The sequence below is a fragment of the Brassica rapa genome, chromosome A01 (genome assembly GCF_000309985.2).
Source record: "Brassica rapa cultivar Chiifu-401-42 chromosome A01, CAAS_Brap_v3.01, whole genome shotgun sequence".
Lineage (NCBI taxonomy): Eukaryota > Viridiplantae > Streptophyta > Magnoliopsida > Brassicales > Brassicaceae > Brassica > Brassica rapa.
In genome coordinates, this window is record NC_024795.2 from 22,945,937 (window position 1) to 22,966,702 (window position 20,766).

Genomic DNA, 20,766 nt, shown 5'->3' on the forward strand with positions numbered 1-20,766 from the left:
TCGGGATTCGATGTGAATCCGTACGTCTGGGGCTTGACGGTACAAGCAACAGCTCACTAGAATCAGATAGAGTCGTTTACAAAGATCACCACAAGAACAAATGAATCAAGATACAATCCAAGTTCTCGATGATCCTTTTCTCTCTTCTTCTTCACCACTGATTCTCTCTGAGCTCTTTCTGTTACGGATGATGAACTCCACCTTTCTCCAACACTTAAGTAGCTGAGACCGGTACGCTCTAAACCAGCTGAAACCAATAACCCGCCTTGGTTATCTCCAATTGATTGATGTACCCACTTGAACTGAACCGAACCCCGGTTATCCTTCAAGTGCTTCATTGTTGAATGTCACACTTAATAACAATAAGGATAATAAGTTTTCTAGTAAGAAAGATTTCTTAAGAGCTACTAAGAGGGTTCCACTAAGAGATTCTCATTAAGAGTTGATGTGGTTCATACTGCAATGCTTACACTCAAAAGATAAAATCAGCCCAATTTAGACATTTTTCATTCAGTTTATACGTTTACATACTCAGAAAAACCATTTGCGTTTTTAAAATCAATCAAAGAAATTCAGGTGAGATTATTGTTTTAGCCTTTCAAGGCTTATACATTTCTCCTGCAACATTCTGAATTGATAATTTTTAAAAAAAAATTGTGTTTATTCCTCATATTTCTTTAAGACTTCATTGAACATAAACATAAAATCAGCCCAATTTAGACATTTTTCATTCAGTTTATACGTTTACATACTCAGAAAAACCATTTACGTTTTTAAAATCAATCAAAGAAATTCAGGTGAGATTATTGTTTTAGCCTTTCAAGGCTTATACATTTCTCCTGCAACATTCTGAATTGATAATTTTTTAAAAAAAATTGTGTTTATTCCTCATATTTCATTAAGACTTCATTGAAACCCCCCCCCCCCCCCGCACAAGTTAGTTACAAATTACAAAGTATCTGCGAGATTTCATAACCTCAATTTACATTGTTGGATTTAGACCATAAATTCATGTTTCTCCAATCAAGTTCTTATCCAACCGACAAAAATTCAACACAGTATAAACAATGTTATCAAAGAATTTATACCTTTTTACAGAGATAATCAACTTTAAAATATATATATATATATGTTTACATAGTCAGAAATTATAAACTTAAAAATAATCCTAATGAGAATGTTTTAAAATGTGGGTTTATTATGCACAAGTGATGCCCGTTTAGGCACTTTTACATAAATTTCTGATTCAACATATCTGAATACAAATTGCTGCTCTTGATTTCTATAGGAGATATGAAATTGAAAAAAAAAATTAGAAGAGTTGTTTGTGAAACCTTGTAGTCTGGTATGTATCACCTCTGATCTATGAGTATCTCATCCTCAAGTAATGTGATATATCTACTTAACATCTCATTATATTGATGATAATTGTAGACTAAATAATAAGATTTTATCATTTTGTGAAATGAAGTCTTTACATACAAGTGATTAAATCACAAATCGCTTATAAGATTTTTTAGTCTTTGAAAGAATGGGGTTTTAGAGAATATTTTTTTCTCGATGGCTTTAGTAAATGTCACTAACAATAATAGCATGTTGAGTATTCTCAAGTACAAGCTTCAAATAATAACTGGAAGTGAAGGAAATATATTGTGTGATGGTGAGCATGTGAAATGTTGTGCTTATATGAAAAATGTTAGATATGTGAAAGCATAGCCACAAAGGAAAAAATACATTTGCAGCATGTAGAGGTAGTAAATATTAAAAGTGGATCTATGTTGTCATTTGTTCCTACTCGATTAAACTCTACATATAAGATTCTTGTTAGAGCTCTAAAGTTTAGAGACGCATTTTCTAGTGTAGGCTAATCCAAAGTTTAGAGGCACATTTGTTTGGTTGCGCAGTTTTGCTGAATATTAAGGTAAAGTTTATAAAAATCATTTATGAATATATTTCTTTAACTAATTCTATTATAATTTGTAGGTTCAAAGACAACTTTGATGAAAATAAAGATCTTAGAAAAAAAGCAAGTTCAAGATTGGAGTGTTCAAGTTCAAAAGATTGAAATGTTTTATGAAACTATGATATATGGTGTTTTGAATGTTTTAGTGCAAATGGACAAGGGTAGTGGTTCGTTTATGGAATTTTTCATTTTAGTTATGATGTGGACTTTGCATTTTAGTTGAAACAAACGGATGTTATTTTCAGTGTTATGTTTATGGACTTTGTATTTTAGTTGATACATTGACATATTGCTTAGAGATAGGACAAGAGAAATGTTCGGATAAAAGAATGTTACGTTCAATTTTTTATATGTAAATAGGGTTGTCGTCGATTAGCACCCTAAACTATACACACCTACAATCAGTCCCCCTTAACTTTCTACCTCATCAATCATCCCCATAAACTAATATTTTCATCAATTATCCACAATTTTAGCTAATCTGACTCAAATCACGTTTAGTCTTTTAAATAGCGTTTAAAAAAATTGATTGCCCAATACCATAACCTGATTAATAATAAATCCGGCCCTAACCCGATATATTACTAACCCGATGCCTCTAACCTAATTCAGTCGGGTAAAATCGAATTGGGGGTTAGGGTTCATCGAGAAAAATCCCCAAAATAGAAAAGTGAGAAAAAAACTCAGATTTAGGTATAGGATTATCGAAAACTTAAGCTTTACGAAGGATTATGGAAGACGACGACGCAACAGGAGGAAATTGGATCTCTGTTCCTGTAACTATGGCGACCACTGTTGAAGACGAGGCATCTCAAGAGGGGAGCATTCCTGTTACTCAGGTTAATGACGAAGATGCAACTCGTTTGGCTACGATGCTTCAGTCAAAGGAAAATGATGAAGAGGAGGAATACTGGGAGTATGAACTTGGGCAAAAACCGAGAAAAGAGAACAATGAAGAGAAAGACGATGAGACTGAGGCAATTGGTGATGGTGAAGAAGAAGAAGAAGAAGAAGAAGAGCTTGAGGATCGATATGAGCATGAAATCGAACAATCAGTGGCTGATTTTGAGGACGAAGAGTACATTGGGAGGAGAAGTATACCAGATAGCTCGGATGAAGAGGAAGACGACTTCTACGTCAGAGATAGGAAGCGCAAAAAATCAGAAGATAAGCTAGAAATAGGAACAGCTTTCTGGTCTGGGTTTGAGTTCAAAGAAGCGGTCTTAGATTATGCTTTGAGCAAAGGCCGAAACATTGAGCAGAGTAGGTGGGATAAGACGAAGCTTAGTTTCAAGTGTGGGATTCGAGGAAAATGCAAATGGAGAGTTTATTGTGCGTTTGATTTCCCTACTCAAAAGTGGTTGGTGAAAACAAGGTACAAATATCATAGTTGTACTCCTAATGGGAAGTGTAAGCTTTTGAGGAGCCATGTTATAGCGAGGTTGTTTCTGGATAAACTGAGAGAAGACAGTGGGTTAATGCCAGAGAAGATTCAAGAGCAGATTAAAGAGACCTGGAAATTCATAGCATCGCGTAATCAGTGTCAACGAGGAAGAACATTGGCGTTGAAATGGCTGGAGAAAGAGTATGCAGACCAGTTTGCTCATCTACGGGGTTATGTGAGAGAGATTGAGAAGACTAACCCGGGTTCGAGTGTAGAACTTGCAACCGTACCCAATGCTGATGGGGATGATGTCTTTGATCGGTTCTATGTATGCTTTGAGAAGCTTAGGAGCTCGTGGAGAGGGACATGTCGGAAGATAATTGGGCTTGATGGAACTTTTTTGAAGGTTGCAACCAAAGGTATATTGCTTACTGCTGTAGGTCATGACGGTAACAATCAGATTTTTCCTTTTGCTTGGGCTGTGGTACAATCCGAGAATGCGGTTGCGTGGCTTTGGTTCATCAAGAGATTGAAGCATGATCTCTCTCTTGGAGATGGCAGCACTTACGTCCTTCTATCTGATAGCTCAAAGGTAAGAATCAAGATTATGAGCATCTTGTTTGAGTCTTTAACCATCTTATTTATACTTCTATAATATTTCAGGGACTCATAAGCGCAATCAAGTCAGAGTTACCAAACGCAGAACATAGACGCTGTGTGAAACACATTATTGAGAATCTGAAGAAAAAGCACAAGAAGAAACCATTTCTGAAACCACGGGTATGGAATCTTGCTTGGAGCTACAGCCATACACAATTCAAGGAAGAGCTCAAGAAGTTGCAGGATTATAGCATGTCATTGTATGAGGATGTGATGAAAGAGGAACCCAAATCTTGGTCATTGGCATACTATAGACTTGGGAGCTTCTGTGAGGATGTTGACAACAATGCGACTGAGTCTTTCAACGCAACTATTGTTGGAGCTAGAGCTAAGGCCATTGTACCCATGCTGGAGACAATAAGAAGGCAAGCAATGATCAGAATTGCAAAGAGGAAAAAGAAATCCGAGAGGAGGCAGGAGAGATTTACCAAATATGTGGTCAAAATCCTTGAAGAACAGAAAGAAGATGCTGACAAATGTATAACGACTCCTTGTACTCACGGTGTATTTGACGTGCGTCTCTCTTCAAACACATATGATGTCAACACTACAAGGAGAACTTGTTCTTGTGGGAAGTGGCAGATCACAGGAATACCGTGTGAACACGCATATGGGGCTATGATCGATGTCGGGTTAGATGTGGAGGATTATATTTCTGAATTTTATTCCACTTCTCTATGGCAATTGACTTACAGTCAGTCCATCAACACGGTTAGGGGGCCTCGGTTTTGGATGAAAAAGGGTAAATATAGGTTAGTGGTTGAACCACCAGAGCATGCACAACCTGGGAGGAAGAAAAATAAGAAGAAGAAGTTCCCTAGGTTCAAAGGAAAACATGAATCACCCAAAAAGGTCTCAAAAAAAAAAAGTAGCGGAAACGCTTGGAAGAAAAGGACGCATTATGCATTGCTCCAAATGTGGGGAAGCTGACCACAATGCAGCTAGATGCAAAATACACCCGAAGAAGAAGATAAAGACTGAACCAAAGGTATGTTGATTGATCTTTATTTCACACAATTGCATGTTTTGGTGTTTATTTGACATTGTCATTGGCCTTTTGCAGGATGTTGGAAGCTCTTCTGGACCCGAAGTCGTTTCACAGACGCAACCATCTCAAACAAGCACCTAGCTGTATTTTTTATTTTCTGTTTTACGGCTTTATGAAGTTATTTGTATCAGACATATGTTTTGTGTTTCTAAACGGCTTTAGTTCACTTATCTGCTCTTTTTCCATCAATGTAAGAAACGAATGTTATGGTATGGTGTATGAAACGTATTTTCTTCTTCTTGTTTTTTTCTTGTTGTTGATTTTTGTGGCACAAGTTAGAAATGTGTGAATTTAAAAGCATATGAAAAGTGTTCTGAAACTTGAACCGAGTTGATACAAAAGATGTTCTAGCACATGACACAAATCCTTGTTACAAAACCATTCTACTAACACTGACAATTACCAAAATTTACAACACAACCATGTTATGGCACTTAGACATCCATTGTTCTCCAAAACCGCTGCTTCTTCACTTTTCTCTGTCTTAACCAAAGCTTCCAAATCTTCTTCAACTGTTCTTTGTCTAGCTTCAACCAAAGAAACCTCCTCAACCAAAGCTTCGTCAACCCACTTGAACAGATGAGCTTCACCTTTTCTCTGCAACAAGCATATCTAGTCAAGCAAACTAGCTAAAGCATTCACTTATTTTTCTATTTCAAAAGTGCCTCAACGTACCTGCATAGCGACTTCACAACGATAGAATCTCCTAAAAGGATTCTTCTTTGTCTTCGAAACAAATGTAGCAATGCGATTTCCACACCAGCACCGTGTTGGAACACCCTGATGAGACTCTCTGTTTCGCCTTGAACAAGAACCTTCAGTTTTTAAGTTTCCACACCATCTTCGATTTTTCCCAGAAACGTAAACGACAGACTATAAGAACACTTATAAATATAATAAATGGAGAAAGAATTCAAAAACTTGAAAACTTACCCAGATTTCGCTTGCTCCATGGTCGCGATTTCAGTTTCCCCAAATCAGTGATAGAACCCTAATTTAAGAAGAAGAAGATTTCACGACAAACCTTTTTTAAATGGGAATCGGGTCATAGTTGTAGGGTCGGATTTATTATTAATCGGGTTATGGAATTGGGCAATCTTTTTTTTAAACGCCATTTAAAAGACAAAACGCGATTTGAGTCAGATTAAATGAAATTGTGGACAATCGATGAACTTGTGAGTTTGTGGGGATGATTGATGAGATAGAAAGTTAGGGGGGGCTGATTGTAGGTTTGTATAGTTTAGGGTGCTAATCGACGACAACCCATGTAAATAAGCTTCACGTTAAATGGACTTCACATAATCTGGTTTTAAACAGGTTTTACTCAAAATGGTCTTTAACGGGCATTTATTAAACGGAGCGGATATAAACGAAGTTTGAATTTGGACATAAACGGGCCGGACATGACCGGACAAGCCCATTTTAACATCCCTATGCACAACCTGTTAAACCCAAACACGAACGAAGAAACATAACAATGTGCATTATCAAAATTTCGCAAAGATTTACGAAAGATCCTAAGAAGAAAATCATGTAATTTTCAATTTGCTCTGCTTTATTGTAAAAATAGTGAGACTAAAAAGTTTCAAATGTAAGATCCTCTAGAAGAATAAATAAGAAAATCATGTAAATTCCAATTTGCTCTGCTTTATTGTGAAAATAGTGAAAAGATAAGATCCTCTAGAAGAATAAATAAGAAAATAAAAACTAAAAATCCTAAGTTTTGGCAAGAAACAATTATTCTCCCACTATGTTTTGGTTGACTCATTCAAGCAAACGACTATGCTTATACCATCCGATGGCACCAAAATAGAGGAATAAACTTCCTGCCGTACCTCCAACCACTGTCCACATGAATTTCCCCGGACCAGCTACTTCATCATTGAACAGCTCTATGTTTATGTTCATCCCGAATACTCCCGCAACCGCAATAAAGAGACTCATCACCAGTCCTGCCGTTGTTAGCATCACCCCCATCTGCAGAAGATTATTCTGTTTGTCATCTAACATTATGTTGATGTAGTCCTCCGTGTCATCCACGTATTCCGTTAGCTTTACCAGCAAGCACAATAAATGTATAAGAACAACTGATATCTACTGTGTCTGATAAGTACTAAAGCAACTTTGTACATCATCACTTACTGTTGATAGTTTGTTCAGTGTACCATCGATCTGCACGAAATATGCTTCCAAAAGCATTTCAAGCTCTTGCACATTGAGTTTGTTGGTCATGCCACTCCGGGTTGAGCTCGTCCCACGGCTGTTTCTGCTAAGTGCGCTATGAGCTCTCATTAGAAGGTTGTGAGCGTCACTTCCTCGATGGCAGCTTTCAGACGAAACTTCGGCACGAAACCTGGCAAGGTCATGGTAAAAAAAAGGAAGATGCTAAGCTTAACTAAGTGCAAACCTAAGGTAGCATGTTCAAAATAGTCTGCTACATGCCTGTCATCCTCGTCTCCTTCAGGAAGATCAACCACGACGGTATCACTAGTAGAGGAAGCCGACGAATTCTCAAGCTTCTGAGCTAACTTATCTGTAAGATACATCTCAGCCATATCTTCATCATCGTTTAGGAGTTTTTCTAGTTCGTCCCTAACCTACGCAAGTGAAGCGAAAGAAGGTTAGATTAAAGTGACCTCTTAGAATCACAACTTAGAGAAAACAAGATTTGTTTATCAATAAGATCAAAGGAGTTGTTGTAACACCTTCTGAACACGCCCAGTTATTGCAACAAGCCTACTCTTAATCTGTCGAACCCGCTCCAAGTTGAGGGTACTGATCTTGATAGTAAGCTTATCCAACGCTGGATGAGCCTCTAACTCCAATCTAACGGCCTACATCAGATTAAAGAACAAATGGAAATACCATACAAAAATAGAAACAAAATCCACAGTGTATTAGAGTCTTGACCATAAGTATATTACCTCACTTTCCAAACTCGTGATGGCAGCTTCAAGACAAGCTTCAAGAGCAACAAACTCAAAAGGAAGAACCTTAGATCCATCTTGATTCCCAAGACTTTGCTTCGCACCTTTCTTGGCTTCCTCCCCAAACAATTGTGACGTTCCAGCTTCTCCTTGTGCGGCTCCCTCAGTGTTCACTCCCTCCTTTACACATAAAGATGCAAAGTAACCAATGAGTGGTTAGTAACCACTGGTTACTATCTAAAAATAGACAATCACATCATCTCTCAATACGACATTAGTGATCATATACCAAACAATACAATTATCCACACGTTTCTACAATCAGCACCTCCTTTAAAGCAAACCCTAATTTCCGTACAACTACCTGAGCCATAATCTCCCAGGCTCGAAACCACAATATATAATATTCCCTCCGTTTTATAATAGATGAAATTTTGGTTATTTACGCACATTAAGAAATTATATTTTCTAAACAAAAAATCATTGAAATATAATTTAAAACTAATTTATTTAATTATAAACAAATATAATAAAAACACAACTGGTTACAAAGTTAAAGTTACCAAAATATGTGAAAACATCATCTATTATGAAATAAAAACAATCTCCTAAAACATTATCTATATTGAAAGGGAAGAAATATTAATTTCTTATCAACCGTCACTCGAGCTGACACCTCTGACACAATGGTCAGCGGTCTCTCAATACAACTGTTGTATTGATCATATACCAAACAATACAATTAGCCATACGTTCCTAAACTAACAGTAAAAAGCAAACCCTAATTTTCTACAACTACCTGAGGTTTAGTGGCGTGATGGTGACACCTAATCCTCCTCTGCAACTCCTCGATGAACGGAGCCACCGAAGGATCCTTCGAATTCAGAATCAAAACCTCTTGCCCCGTGATGATCGCCTTGATATGCTCCAGATTGATGACGATGGCTCTCTCGCGACCTAGAACAGTAGACGGATACGACAACAGCGGATCTAGGATCCGGAGATCACGCGCCGGTAAGCCAGTTCGACGCATGATGGTGTGTTTCCCGGCTTCCGTCGCTTGCTCCTTCCCCGACGAGCAAAGCACCAGCCACGTCCTCACGCCCATGCCTTTCTTCCGGCTACCACCGGCGGGGAACGTAGGCGTCGGGTGGCCGGCGTTGGTGTCGAAATCTTCGGGTCTAGGGCCTCTCATGGCTGCTGCGTACGTTGTTGATGTGATCAGGTAGATTCAGAAGTTCTCGCAGGGTTATGTGAAAGTCTTGATTATCTAGAAAATGAGTATTTATAGCCAAATGGTTGCTAGAAATAAACCGGGTTTAGCGTTTCCCTCGAAATTAAACCGGGTTTGGCGTAGTTTTTTAGGCTTCATTCAAATATCTGATGTGTGTTCGAGTTCCAATAGATTTTATATTTTTTCTATTAAATTCATTTTATATTCAAATTCGACTCATAATATTTTCGGTAGGTTTTAATGATAACTAGATTTTGACTGAAAGCGCGAGGGATTATTTTTGAAACATTCCAAATTTATTTAATATAAATTTGTATTTTAATTGTATCTACACTTAGATATTACAAATGAAACATTATATTCAATGTTTTGAAACCCGACCCGACCCGCAGTTAAATTGTCAAATTCAGTGGTTCATATGTAATCCATTTTAGTTTAAAAAAAACTGTTATTTAAAAATTCTATAAAATCCGTAATAACCACTAAAACCCGAGATCTGGTTATCGGTTGAACTGATAGATGACCCAATATGTAATCCGGTTTGATTTATTATTATATTTTGAGTATTTATAATATATATTCATGAACGTTCAGATGAATTAGTAAATATATTATGAAATTGATATTCCAATTTTAATACAATTTTAGTCCAACTAAAATTCCATCTTGTTAATGGATTAATATTTGAGTGGATGCATACTAAAAATAAAATAGATTTGAGCATCAATAATGTGTATACGTCTATTACAAATTAATGATTTACGTTTGCAAAAAAAATATAATTGTTTATTTAGTTAGTTTACTTTTGTTATTCACATATTATTAGATACTTTTTGATGTTTTGTCTATGGCTTATTTAAATTTAAAATTTAATTTCATTATTCGCATTAGAAATGTAAATATTTATTATTTTAATTTGGATATATATTTTTAATATGTTTAGTTCTTAATTTTTATAATTTATATATATATTTTTATTTTTAAACAATTAAAATATTGACTGTTACTCTCTGGCTTCGATTTATGTTAATGACTTAATGTAATGGTTTATGATATATTTGTGTTAATATATTTGATATATATATATATATATATTACATGTCTGTTTGAGTAACCCGTAAAAAATATATTCGTTAAACTATCAATAGTAACATGTTTCATCATATAATTACCGTTAATATTTATTTAATAATATATATTTATATATTTTTTAATACTCTAACTATAAGAATTATATTTTTATGTATTTGGTGAGGGTTTTGAACAATTTGTTTTTTTTTTGCATTTGGATTAATATATAGTTGTATATATACGAATAAATATATATATATATATACAATTATTTATTACATTAATAACTAAAATATAATTGAGTAGTTATTTGAATTTTGAATTAATATAAATTAAATTCATTAGTTTAAAAAATAATAGATTAGTTAGTTAGTTCTTTAATTTTAGGTATGATGTATATTTAACAATTAAATTATATATGAGTAGAAATAATAGGAAATATAATTGAATATAATGGTCTAACCTAGACTATTTGTAATTAGATAAATATTGCTTTTGTTTTAATAGTATTGATTTCAAATTCAGATTTTTTAAATAAAAAAATTAAATATTAATTATTTGCGTTATTTTATTTAGATTTACTCTTTTCGAATACTAATACTTATATTCGGGTTCAGTTTTTTTTTTCTAGATTTTCGAATTTTTTTGTAGATATATGTTTGAATTTAGATAGGTTGGGATAACGACTTAAATATAATCTTACAATATATTTTTCCAAATCGAATCTGGTATGGATTCAGATATTTTCCGTTAGATTCGGTTTGGATCTCTGATTCAGTTACACCAAACCGGGTTTAGCTTTTCTTCCCGGCTTTGTGTTTGAATTTTACGGCTTTATAAATCAGTGACGCGACTTTTCACCGGCGAAACTTAAAGACGACGGCGACGGGGAGCTGATAGTTGAAACTCGTAAGGAAAATCGATGAAGTTGAAATCGGGTGTTCGATGCATCTGAAATCAAATCGCAAACAAATGGGTCACGATATCAGTGGAGCCTGCGGGCAGCTAGTCGTGAACCAACCTGAGAGGTCCTGGAACTGTGGAACTAACTTAAGGACCCCCACACATTTTCTATTAGAGTTCTATTAAAGTTCTTATTGTCAAAGTCAATTACGTAATGCTATCATCAATCATGACTATATCCTATATATAAAGTTGGTATAATACCACCAGCAGGGTCAATACTTATCCATAGATTTGATCCAACAGTAGTCAATTCAATACAAAGACAAGTTTGATTCTTCTTATGTCGCATAATATAAATATTGGGTTTCTGTAAGATATTTTTCACATAGAAACAGAGAGATTTAAATGGAGGGGTTGATTCCATATCTGATTCATGCTATCAAGAAAGACCATAAGCCACAAGATCAGGGGTATCGGTCGTTGTCTGTAGGATCTAGCCGAGGCTACCGACCATTAATGATGGGACAGGAAGGTTCTTCTTCATTACAGGGATCTTCTCACCGTCGAACAAGATCAGAGTACAAGCCACCTGTTATAATGGATATGTTTGATCAGACATCATCAGGAGGTTTTGGTCTAAACTCTGTGAATGAAGATCTTTCTTCTCAGAATATAGCAACAAAGCTTCAGCATGCAGATAGACGTTGAGCTTCTGTCAGAAAAAAAAATTTTATAATCTGAAATCAAATTGTAATAAGTCTTAGATACCAGTTATATGAATTTGTTTAAATTAATTAATTTATTTATTTATTATAATAATGTATTGTATGAATTAAATACAATATAAAATTGATTGTTTTGGTTTAACTGACTTATTGTATTCAACAACAAAAAAAAGAATGACCAAGAATAGTAAAGAGAACTGTCAAAACAAAAACAATGAGTAATAGCAGAGGAATGATCTGTTGCTTGCTTGGCACTCAAGGATGAAAGACCCACATTAGAGCATTTTACAACAAAAAACATTGAAGCCTTTCTTCATTATGACCATATTCGAAACTTAAACACATTAGATTCCACCAGTTTTCTTCTCTCTGTATGCTACAGGGTAGAGAAACACAGCCTTCTTTCTTCTTATCTGTCTCTGTTGTTTCTGACACAAACCTCACAAGTCATTGTTAGTGGCAGTGGATGAATTATGATCAAGTGTTGTTTTCAAGCTTCTAGACGAAATGAGTGTGGGGAAAGTGCGAAGAGACGTTCATCACAGACCAGTTCTGCTGAAAATAAGAAGTACAATCCCTGTGTTAGCACTTGGAGGGATAGAGCAAGACAAAGGTTTTTTTTCTTGAGCCTCACACTGAGTAGAAGACAGAGAAGAAAGTAAAAAAGAGGGAGGTTTAGCGAATGTTTTGAAATTGCCCAAGGAAGATAACAGTGTATTATTCTTCAGAGTTGAGCAAGAGTTGGAGTAGAGATAGAATTGAATCGTATCGATGAACTATCTCTCGAAGAAATATGAATATCTCCAAAGCAGTCTTTTTAAGTGGTTTATGATATACTATTGGATTTGCATCTACAAGATTACTATCCTGAAATCTGAATCTTACTTGATACATTAGTATTAGTATTACTTTCACTTCTCAACCGTCACTAGAAAGTAGAAACACATATCAGAATTTGTGTTTAAACTAAACCGCCTAATACGAAGTAGAAAATGTTGGTTGTAAATTGAGTTTAGTGAAGGGGTGCATGTGTTAAGGGTTGTGACTTTTGGTTAAGTAGATTTACTTAAGAGTTTCAAAGAGATAGACACAACTCTTCATTAAAGAGATGCAATGAAGAGATGCAAGTGTTCACTTTGTATTGTAATGCTTCATTTTCTATTTAAACTTTTGTTGTTGTGGTGGGAAACAATAAGTTCAAATTTGTATTCTATTAATAAAAGATAAAGTTTTTGTTACTTGAGTTTGCAGTTTGCACTGAACAAAATTTATACAATCATATAGATTGTGACATAGAAAGATTTGTTCCCCCTTTAAGAAACTCATCTCTTATTCTTTGTTCTTTTGTTTAAATTATTGAAGAGTTTTTTTTTACAGAAAGCGCATGTAAAATATAAATATCTAGCCCATATTAATTGGATTCCAGAGAATACAAGTAAGTAGACGGCGCAGTAAGAAAGAGGAAAAGGAAAACATAGAAAAGAATAGATAAAAAGGCATAATGGCCAATTACTATAACAACTAGTATTTCCTTTTTTCATCTAGTGAGTTTCTCACTTTATCGTCTCTCTATATAAAAGAACAAGGGTATCAAAGAGTGAGATTTTCGCCTCTTCATTACCATCACCCTCTCCAGCGTTACGATCAACCTAGGTTCTTTACGTTGATCAGACAAATCATGTCCGTAGTTGAGAACATTCATCTGGAACCTAGAGCCAAAAGGCAGAAAATAGAACCAAACGAGCCTTCGTATTCTAGTAGAAGATGTGGTCACTGGTTCGTTCGTTACGGAGTATGCACCACCTGCAATTCCTCTGTTGACAAAGACCAAGGCCAAGCATTCAATTATCTTTTAGATGGTCTACAGCTAAGCCACGAGGCTGTAGCTGTAACAAAGCACCTTACCACATTAGTCTCTTGTTCCAACGAGAAAAAACTTCACTTAGTCCTTGACTTGGACCACTCGCTTCTCCACACCACTCGTCTACCGTGTCTCACCGAAGCAGAGAAGTATCTAATCGAAGAAGCGGGTTCAAAAAGAAGAGACGATCTATACAAGTGGCAACCTCAAGGAGAAAATCCCATGGTGTTCTTGACAAAGCTAAGGCCTTTTGTTAGAGATTTTCTGGAAGAAGCCAACAAGATTTTCACAATGTATGTTTACACAAAGGGTAATCGCGATTATGCTAAATTCATCATGAAGCTTATTGATCCGAAGCAAATATATTTCGGGGAGAGAGTGATAACAAGAGACGAGAGTCCTTATATGAAGACGCTTGATTTGGTTTTGGCTCATGAGCGAGGAGTGGTGATTGTGGATGATACACGTGATGTGTGGCCTGATCACAAGAGCAACTTGGTTGAAATTAGCAAATACAACTATTTTAGGATGAGCAAGAGCCAACATTTGAAGCCATACTCTGAGGAGAAGACAGACGAGAGTGAAACTGACGGTGGTTTGGCCAATGTTTTGAAGCTACTCAAAGAAGTTCACTGTGGATTCTTCAGAGTCGGTGAAGAAAAAGAGTTGGAGTTTAAAGACGTGAGGTTGCTGCTACAGGAGATAGAGTTCAATTATGCCGACAAAGAACCCTTTTAGTTCTGTAGAAACATTATAAAAACATCTGTGTGGTCTCGTTCATAAGTGTTACAAAAAAAAAAAGTCTCGTTCATATGTAATAAGTGTATATTTGAAAAGTTGTTTTGATTAAGAACCTTAAAACCATATTCCATATGTTGTTTTACTATATTTCTTTGGCATTAATCTAATATCTCTTAGGTAATAATATGTCCTTAAAGCCAAAAGAACTACAAAGTATTGTATTAAGTATTTACTTCTACTTTATACACTCAAACGAAAAGATTAAAAAGCTCAAACGTAGTTCCTCAATCTTTGGGACACTCTTAGCAAAGACAATACCAACTTGTGTTGAGGATGATGATTCTGTTTCTTCCTTACTATGCCGCAGGATTTGGATATGCCTTGGGTTTGGGCTTCACTTCGATTTCATTGACGTTTCTTACAAAGATGGCTTCTGGCTCGTGCCTGAAAAACATCACAAACACAGACCCAGTTAAAAGAGAATTCTAACCTGAAACCAAATACAAAAGATAAGATACATACAACCAGTATTACAAGATAGCTAGGTTTGTGACAACCTGTAAGACTAGGGAAAATGGTGTGAAGGTTCATATAAATCTAACGTTTAGTTTATTTCTATATGAGAAATGCTATGTTATTCTCTATCCGCATTTAATCAAAATAATGCCCAAACCATTATGTGTATCTCATCCAAGATTTCAAAGGAAGGCACGCTATTCTAAACTTAGAGAACTAGAAAGGGGACAGATACTTACGATTTTTCCCCCTCTTCAAATGTGTAGCTTGATGCAACAGCTAGCAGCTGACCATCTCGGCTGAATGACAGTGCTGCGATGCTTGATGGATATTTTGAGTACTGCAAAAGAAACAAGGACCAAATTGTAAAACATTCTTGTGCCACACTAGTGAACATTCTCAGAAAATGAAAATGAAAAAGATCTCAAGTCATTTACTAAACCTGATACAGCCTCTTCTTGTTGTTCCCATCCCATATGTTGACAAAACCATCACAGCCTCCCGTTGCAAATGTGCCATAACTGCAAAATTGAAAATATCAGATGATTACGCGGAGGTTTATAATTGTTCCCACTAATTATCATACGAAGCACAAGAAACCCTTTGTCTAGATGTATCTAAGATGTTAGACTTAAAAAGCATTTATAGTATAACATCCGAACATAGCAAATTAGCATCTCAGTAACTTCGAACTAGCCTTCAACTTACACTAAACAATTTTAGTTGAATCTTGCTGAGATAGGAACTCACATTGGATGGAAAGCAATGGCATTCACAGGGTAAACAATGTCTCTTCCAGCCTCTGATTTCCGATGGCATTTGAAAGCATATCTGAGAACAAGTTTAAATATATCGCAAGTCAAAGTAGTGGAAAAGAGGCAAGAATAAAACAAAACAGAAGAAACATACTTCTTAGCCTGAGCAGCCTCTGACAGATCAAAGAACTCCATCGCAACTCTTCCTTCAACAGAGCTAAGAGCATAACCTGTAAAATTTCAATATCAAATATTCAAAACTGAGGAAAGAGGGATACTTGGGAACGTAAAAACTAGCAACCACAGAACGCAATATATGTCAGTCAGTCAAATAACCTGTTCCATTAGGATAACTACGAACACATCTCGTCTGGTATTTGAGTGAAGACTCCCTTCTTTGCTCAGGCTGAGACATATTCCTGAGATCGTAGATGTTGACGTGCCTTCCTGCTGTTGCCACAACGAGACGGTTTCCAACAAGAGACAGAGAGTAAACACGCTCTGGTTGCAAGTATGTCCCCACCTGAGTCCGCTCAGGTCCACTTGCACCTCTTGGATCCCAACACTTAACTGTTTTGTCCCATGATCCCGTAATCACTTGCCCTGTAACATCACATACGAAACAAATCAGGCTGTAAGCAATACTTTGGAGGCTTGGAGCAGTAAGAAAAGAACCAAAATGGTGAAAACAAATGAATACGAGTTTCAGATTAGATACTTCACAACAGAAATCGTTACGTTAAGGTTCCAGTGTCCATAGTAATTGCTTAACTAAGAGTTTTCTAGACATGAAAGCACCAGAAATGGTCGTTCAAAGCTACAGCATCAAAGAGCATGATTAAAAATCAAAGTTCACTATCCTAATATACTGAATAAAACATGGCAAATTAGCATATCATCAGCGTTCTATTAACATAAACTACTTAACTAGTCAATGTCACTGTTTCAAAGCTAGCATGATGATGATGATCAACACTATAACAATACCTGCAGCATAAGAATACTCAACACAACGCACAGGCTTTTCATGCATCCCCAAAACATCCTCTTTGCCAACATTGAAAACAATCCTGAACATATTTAACCAAAACAGAAAAGAAAACGCTTTCTTATTTTTTTCTTCACAAAGTTGAGAGACTAACCCCAGATTCACACAAGAGACAAATACCGTCTGACTTTGTTGTCGCTGCCAACGCTGAAACCAGAGGAATCGTCGTGGAAACAGCAATCGAGAACAGCGCCGCCGTGTAAGAACTCTCCTTTCAACGAATTGGTGCTCACATCGTACAATCTCACACGCTTAGACACATAAGAAGAAACGATTCAGATAAAAAGAAAAGGGAGTTCGATCAAATCAATTTGTTTCTAACCTTATCCCATGAAGAAACGAGGAGATGGTCGCTCGTGTTGGAAAATCTGAGATTGGAGATGCCGTCGGACGGAGGATTCGCGAGCTCACGACCGGCGGACGGAGGAGGCTGACTCATACTCTTCCTCCCGTTGAAGTTCACAAATTCTAGGGTTTCGGGGGGAGAGAGAGAGAGAGGGGTTTTGAGTTTTGAAATCGAAGTAACTATTTTTGCGAAAGGAACAAATCTCGAATAAGATCTATTTCAACTTTATTTTATAAAATAAAAAAAAAGAAAAAAAAGAATCAATTTTGAATTTTATCTGACTGTTTGAATTCAAATCTGTAAGCGAAGTGGTCGATAGTTCGATACTAGAGTGTGCAAGTATGGACTCTCTTTACTATAATAATCATGACTTTATTTAAATTAGAGATTTTTTTGGTGTTCCAAAAAAGTAAGGAGATTTTCTTTTGTTCTGAAAAATTAGAGATTTTTTTGGTCAAAAATGCGGGATTTTTAAATGAATAAACTGGATGATCCTAGTTCAAAATTATTCAATCTAACAATATGATACACTCTTTTATTTAAAAACTCCTTTTACTTTTTTCTTATGAATATAAACTAAAAATAAAAAATTTAATTGTAGAATTCAATTTTTGATATTTATCGTATATTAATTAATAAGCCTGTTTTCATATCGATAAATTTATTTTTCCAAAAAATAAACTAACATTTTAATTAAAAATTGAACTAAAATAAATTTTGAATTAAATTTTAAGAAAACAAAAGAAAATCATAAATTCAACTAATACTGTACCGATATTACAAGTTTATAACCATGCCAAACTGTTTCGATCAAATTTTATTGTATTTTATTTTTATGTCAAGAGTTTATTTTCTTAAAACCAAAAGAAAAGAGAATTCGGCCAAAAAAAACCTCAACTTTACACGAATTGCCAAAACAAACATGAACTTTGGGGCTGGCCAAAAAAACACCAAACTTTCATTGAATTTAGAATTAATTAACAATATTTTCGCTGACTTGCCAATTTAGCACGCCGTCAACAAATTTAACAGAAATATTTGACGTCGTTTATTGTTGACGTTAAGTGAAACGACGTCGTTTTCAAATGAGATGAAACGACGTCGTTTTACACGATTTGAAATTAAAATTATGTAAACCTCTGGATTCGAACTAAGGTTGGTTGGTCAAATGGGAAGGTATTTTACCACTGGGCCACTAGCACTTTTAATGTACTTACTAACATGTTTACTTTTATTTGGTACATATTAAATATAAAAAATTCTCTAAAAACTTAATAAGATCTTTAAAATTTCAAAAAAAATTAAAAAAATAAAGAAGATTTTTATAAAATTAATTTTGAAATTAAAATTGAAAATAAATTTTATTTTTCTTTTTTAAAAAAAAAAATTCTTCCAAAATTTTCTAAAAAATTAAAACAAACTTTAAATTCCAAAAAATTGAAAAAAATAAAGAAATTTTTTATAACATAAATTTTGAAATTAAAATTGAAAATAAAATTTTATTTTTCTTTAAAAAAAATAAAAAATTATTTTTCTTAAAAAAAAATAAAAAAATCTTCCAAAAATTTCATAAAATTAATTTTGAATTAAAATTAAATATTTGTTTTTCTTTAAAAAATCAAAAAAATTCCAAAATTTTCATTTTTTAAACAAAATCCAAATTTTTAAAATTATAATAAAATGCAAAAAATTAAAGTTAGAATTATCAACTTTTTATGTGTGTATAATTAATTTCAACTTTTAGCAAATGTATTAAAAAAATTGAAAATTTTGGAAGATTTTTTATTTTTTTGAAAAGAAAAAATAAAATTTTATTTTCTATTTTAATTTCAAAATTAATTTTATAAAAAATTTCTTTATTTTTTCAATTTTTTGGAATTTTAAAGATCTTTTTAAGTTTTTAGAAAATTTTGGAAGAGTTTTTATTTTTTAAAAAGAAAATAAAATTTTATTTTTAATTTTAATTTCTAAATTAATTTTATAAAAATCTTATTTATTTTTTAATTTTTTGGAATTTTAAAGATCTTATTATGTTTTTAGAGAATTTTTTTTATTTAATATGTACCAAATAAAAGTAAACATGTTAGTAAGTACATTGAAAGTGCCAGTAGTTCAGTGGTAAAATACCTTCCCGTTTGACCAACCAACCTGGGTTCGAATCCAGGGGTTTACATATTTTTAATTTCAAATTGTGTAAAACGACGTCGTTTCATCTCATTTGAAAACGTTAAATTTGTTGACGGCGTGCTAAATTGGCAAGTCAGCGAAAACATTGTTAATTAATTCTAAAGTCAATGAAAGTTTGGTGTTTTTTTGGCCAGTCTCAAAGTTCATGTTTGTTTTGGCAATTCGTGTAAAGTTGAAGTTTTTTTTGGCCGAATTCCCCAAAAGAAAACACCCAAAGTCTGGGTCAAAGCTGGAGCATTAAATGTCTGACTAGATTTTGACCCGCGATTTCAAAGCGCGGGATTATTTTTGAAACATTCCAAATTTATTTGATATAAATTTGTATTTTAATTGTATCTACACTTAGATATTACAAATGAAACATTATATTCAATGTTTTGAAACCCGACCCGGCCCGCAGTTAAATTTCCAAATTCGGTGGTTCATATGTAATCCATTTTAGTTTTCAAACAAAAAACTGTTATTTAAAAATTATATAAAACCCGTAACAACCGCTAAAACCCGAGATCTGGTTATCGGTTGAACTGATAGATGACCCAATATGTAATCTGGTTTGATTTATTATAATATTTAGAGTATTGTAATATATATTCATGAACGTTCAGATGAATAGTGAATATATTATGAAATTGATATTCCAATTTTAATACAATTTTAGTCCAACTAAAATTTCATCTTGTTAATGGATTAATATTTTGAGTGGATGCATACTAAAAATAAAATAGATTTGAGCATCAATAATGTGTATACATCTATTACAAATTAATGATTTACGTTTGCAAAAAAATATAATTGTTTGTTTAGTTAGTTTACTTTTGTTATTCACATATTATTAGACACTTTTTGATGTTTTGTCTATGGCTTATTTTAAATTTTAAATTTAATTTCATTATTCGCATTAAAAATGTAAATATTTATTATTTTAATTTTTATATATATTTTTAATATATTTAGTTCTTAATTTTTATAATTTATATATATAATTTTATTTTTAAACAATTAAAATATTGACTCTTACTCTCTGTCTCTCGCTTTGATTTATGTTAATGTAATGTTTTATGATATATTTATGTTAATATATTTGTTCAATTGGTTTATATTTGATATATATATTACATGTCTGTTTGAGTAACCCGTAAAAATATATTCATTAAACTATCAATAGTAACATATTTCATCATATAATTACGGTTAATATTTATTTTATAATATATATATTTATATATATTTTAATACTCTAACTATAAGAATTATATTTTTATGTATTTGGTGAGGGTTTTGAACCATTTGTTTTTTTTTTGCATTTGGATTAATATATAGTTGTATATATACAATGAATAGATATATATATATATATATATATATATATATATAATTATTTATTACATTAATAA

General features: G+C 33.8%; 5 protein-coding genes and 1 long non-coding RNA gene across 7 annotated transcripts; 3 read left to right on the forward strand and 3 right to left on the reverse strand.

Annotated features, from left to right (window-relative positions):
* The first annotated feature begins 2,319 nt into the window (after positions 1–2,319).
* LOC103837053 lies at positions 2,320–5,293 on the forward strand. Of its 2 annotated transcripts, XR_004458433.1 has the most exons (3): positions 2,320–3,939; positions 4,011–4,995; positions 5,071–5,293. XR_004458433.1 is itself a non-coding variant. In XM_033292327.1 (2 exons), the coding sequence occupies exons 1-2, from the start codon at positions 2,695–2,697 to the stop codon at positions 4,935–4,937; spliced, it is 2,172 nt and encodes a 723-aa protein (XP_033148218.1). In that variant the 5' UTR covers positions 2,320–2,694; the 3' UTR covers positions 4,938–5,293. The 2 variants fall into 2 exon arrangements, 1 of the variants encoding a protein (XP_033148218.1); XM_033292327.1 differs by having other exon boundaries at positions 4,011–5,293.
* A 44-nt stretch (positions 5,294–5,337) lies between these two features.
* LOC103837411 lies at positions 5,338–6,325 on the reverse strand. The gene is made up of 2 exons (XR_004458437.1): positions 5,731–6,325; positions 5,338–5,652 (listed from the first exon to the last, which is right to left on the reverse strand). It is a non-coding gene; the product is annotated as an uncharacterized LOC103837411 (long non-coding RNA).
* A 310-nt stretch (positions 6,326–6,635) lies between these two features.
* On the reverse strand, positions 6,636–9,479 carry LOC103837061 (magnesium transporter MRS2-3). Its single transcript, XM_009113397.3, has 6 exons — positions 8,782–9,479; positions 7,980–8,162; positions 7,761–7,889; positions 7,498–7,652; positions 7,198–7,408; positions 6,636–7,107 (listed from the first exon to the last, which is right to left on the reverse strand). Exons 1-6 carry the CDS (start codon positions 9,175–9,177, stop codon positions 6,820–6,822), a joined length of 1,362 nt encoding a protein of 453 aa, XP_009111645.1. The 5' UTR covers positions 9,178–9,479; the 3' UTR covers positions 6,636–6,819.
* A 1,005-nt stretch (positions 9,480–10,484) lies between these two features.
* On the forward strand, positions 10,485–12,003 carry LOC103837077. Its single transcript, XM_009113409.3, has one exon. It carries the CDS (start codon positions 11,599–11,601, stop codon positions 11,899–11,901), a length of 303 nt encoding a protein of 100 aa, XP_009111657.1. The 5' UTR covers positions 10,485–11,598; the 3' UTR covers positions 11,902–12,003.
* Positions 12,004–12,301: 298 nt separating this feature from the next.
* LOC103837088 (RNA polymerase II C-terminal domain phosphatase-like 5) lies at positions 12,302–14,788 on the forward strand. The gene has a single exon (XM_009113417.3). The coding sequence runs from the start codon at positions 13,597–13,599 to the stop codon at positions 14,515–14,517; it is 921 nt and encodes a 306-aa protein (XP_009111665.1). The 5' UTR covers positions 12,302–13,596; the 3' UTR covers positions 14,518–14,788.
* Positions 14,644–17,453, reverse strand: LOC103837096 (mitotic checkpoint protein BUB3.1). The gene is made up of 9 exons (XM_009113428.3): positions 17,162–17,453; positions 16,960–17,090; positions 16,779–16,861; positions 16,128–16,394; positions 15,946–16,021; positions 15,787–15,867; positions 15,479–15,557; positions 15,276–15,376; positions 14,644–14,964 (listed from the first exon to the last, which is right to left on the reverse strand). The coding sequence occupies exons 1-9, from the start codon at positions 17,276–17,278 to the stop codon at positions 14,877–14,879; spliced, it is 1,023 nt and encodes a 340-aa protein (XP_009111676.1). The 5' UTR covers positions 17,279–17,453; the 3' UTR covers positions 14,644–14,876.
* Positions 17,454–20,766: the final 3,313 nt, after the last annotated feature.

Bases quoted from the DNA above. Each gene is read 5' to 3' on its own strand.
- LOC103837096 (XM_009113428.3), bottom strand. From the start codon at position 17,278: ATGAGTCAGCCTCCTCCGTCCGCCGGTCGTGAGCTCGCGAATCCTCCG. The intron at 16,862-16,959 runs GTATTTGTCTCT...AAATATGTTCAG, and splicing joins AGCGACAACAAAGTCAGACG to GATTGTTTTCAATGTTGGCA. The intron at 14,965-15,275 runs GTAAGTATCTGT...GATGTTTTTCAG, and splicing joins TTTGAAGAGGGGGAAAAATC to GCACGAGCCAGAAGCCATCT.
- LOC103837053 (XM_033292327.1), top strand. From the start codon at position 2,695: ATGGAAGACGACGACGCAACAGGAGGAAATTGGATCTCTGTTCCTGTA. The intron at 3,940-4,010 runs GTAAGAATCAAG...ATAATATTTCAG, and splicing joins TTCTATCTGATAGCTCAAAG to GGACTCATAAGCGCAATCAA.
- LOC103837077 (XM_009113409.3), top strand. From the start codon at position 11,599: ATGGAGGGGTTGATTCCATATCTGATTCATGCTATCAAGAAAGACCAT.
- LOC103837088 (XM_009113417.3), top strand. From the start codon at position 13,597: ATGTCCGTAGTTGAGAACATTCATCTGGAACCTAGAGCCAAAAGGCAG.
- LOC103837061 (XM_009113397.3), bottom strand. From the start codon at position 9,177: ATGAGAGGCCCTAGACCCGAAGATTTCGACACCAACGCCGGCCACCCG. The intron at 8,163-8,781 runs GTAGTTGTAGAA...TTATGTGTAAAG, and splicing joins ATCACGCCACTAAACCTCAG to GAGGGAGTGAACACTGAGGG. The intron at 7,890-7,979 runs GTAATATACTTA...AATCTGATGTAG, and splicing joins TCACGAGTTTGGAAAGTGAG to GCCGTTAGATTGGAGTTAGA.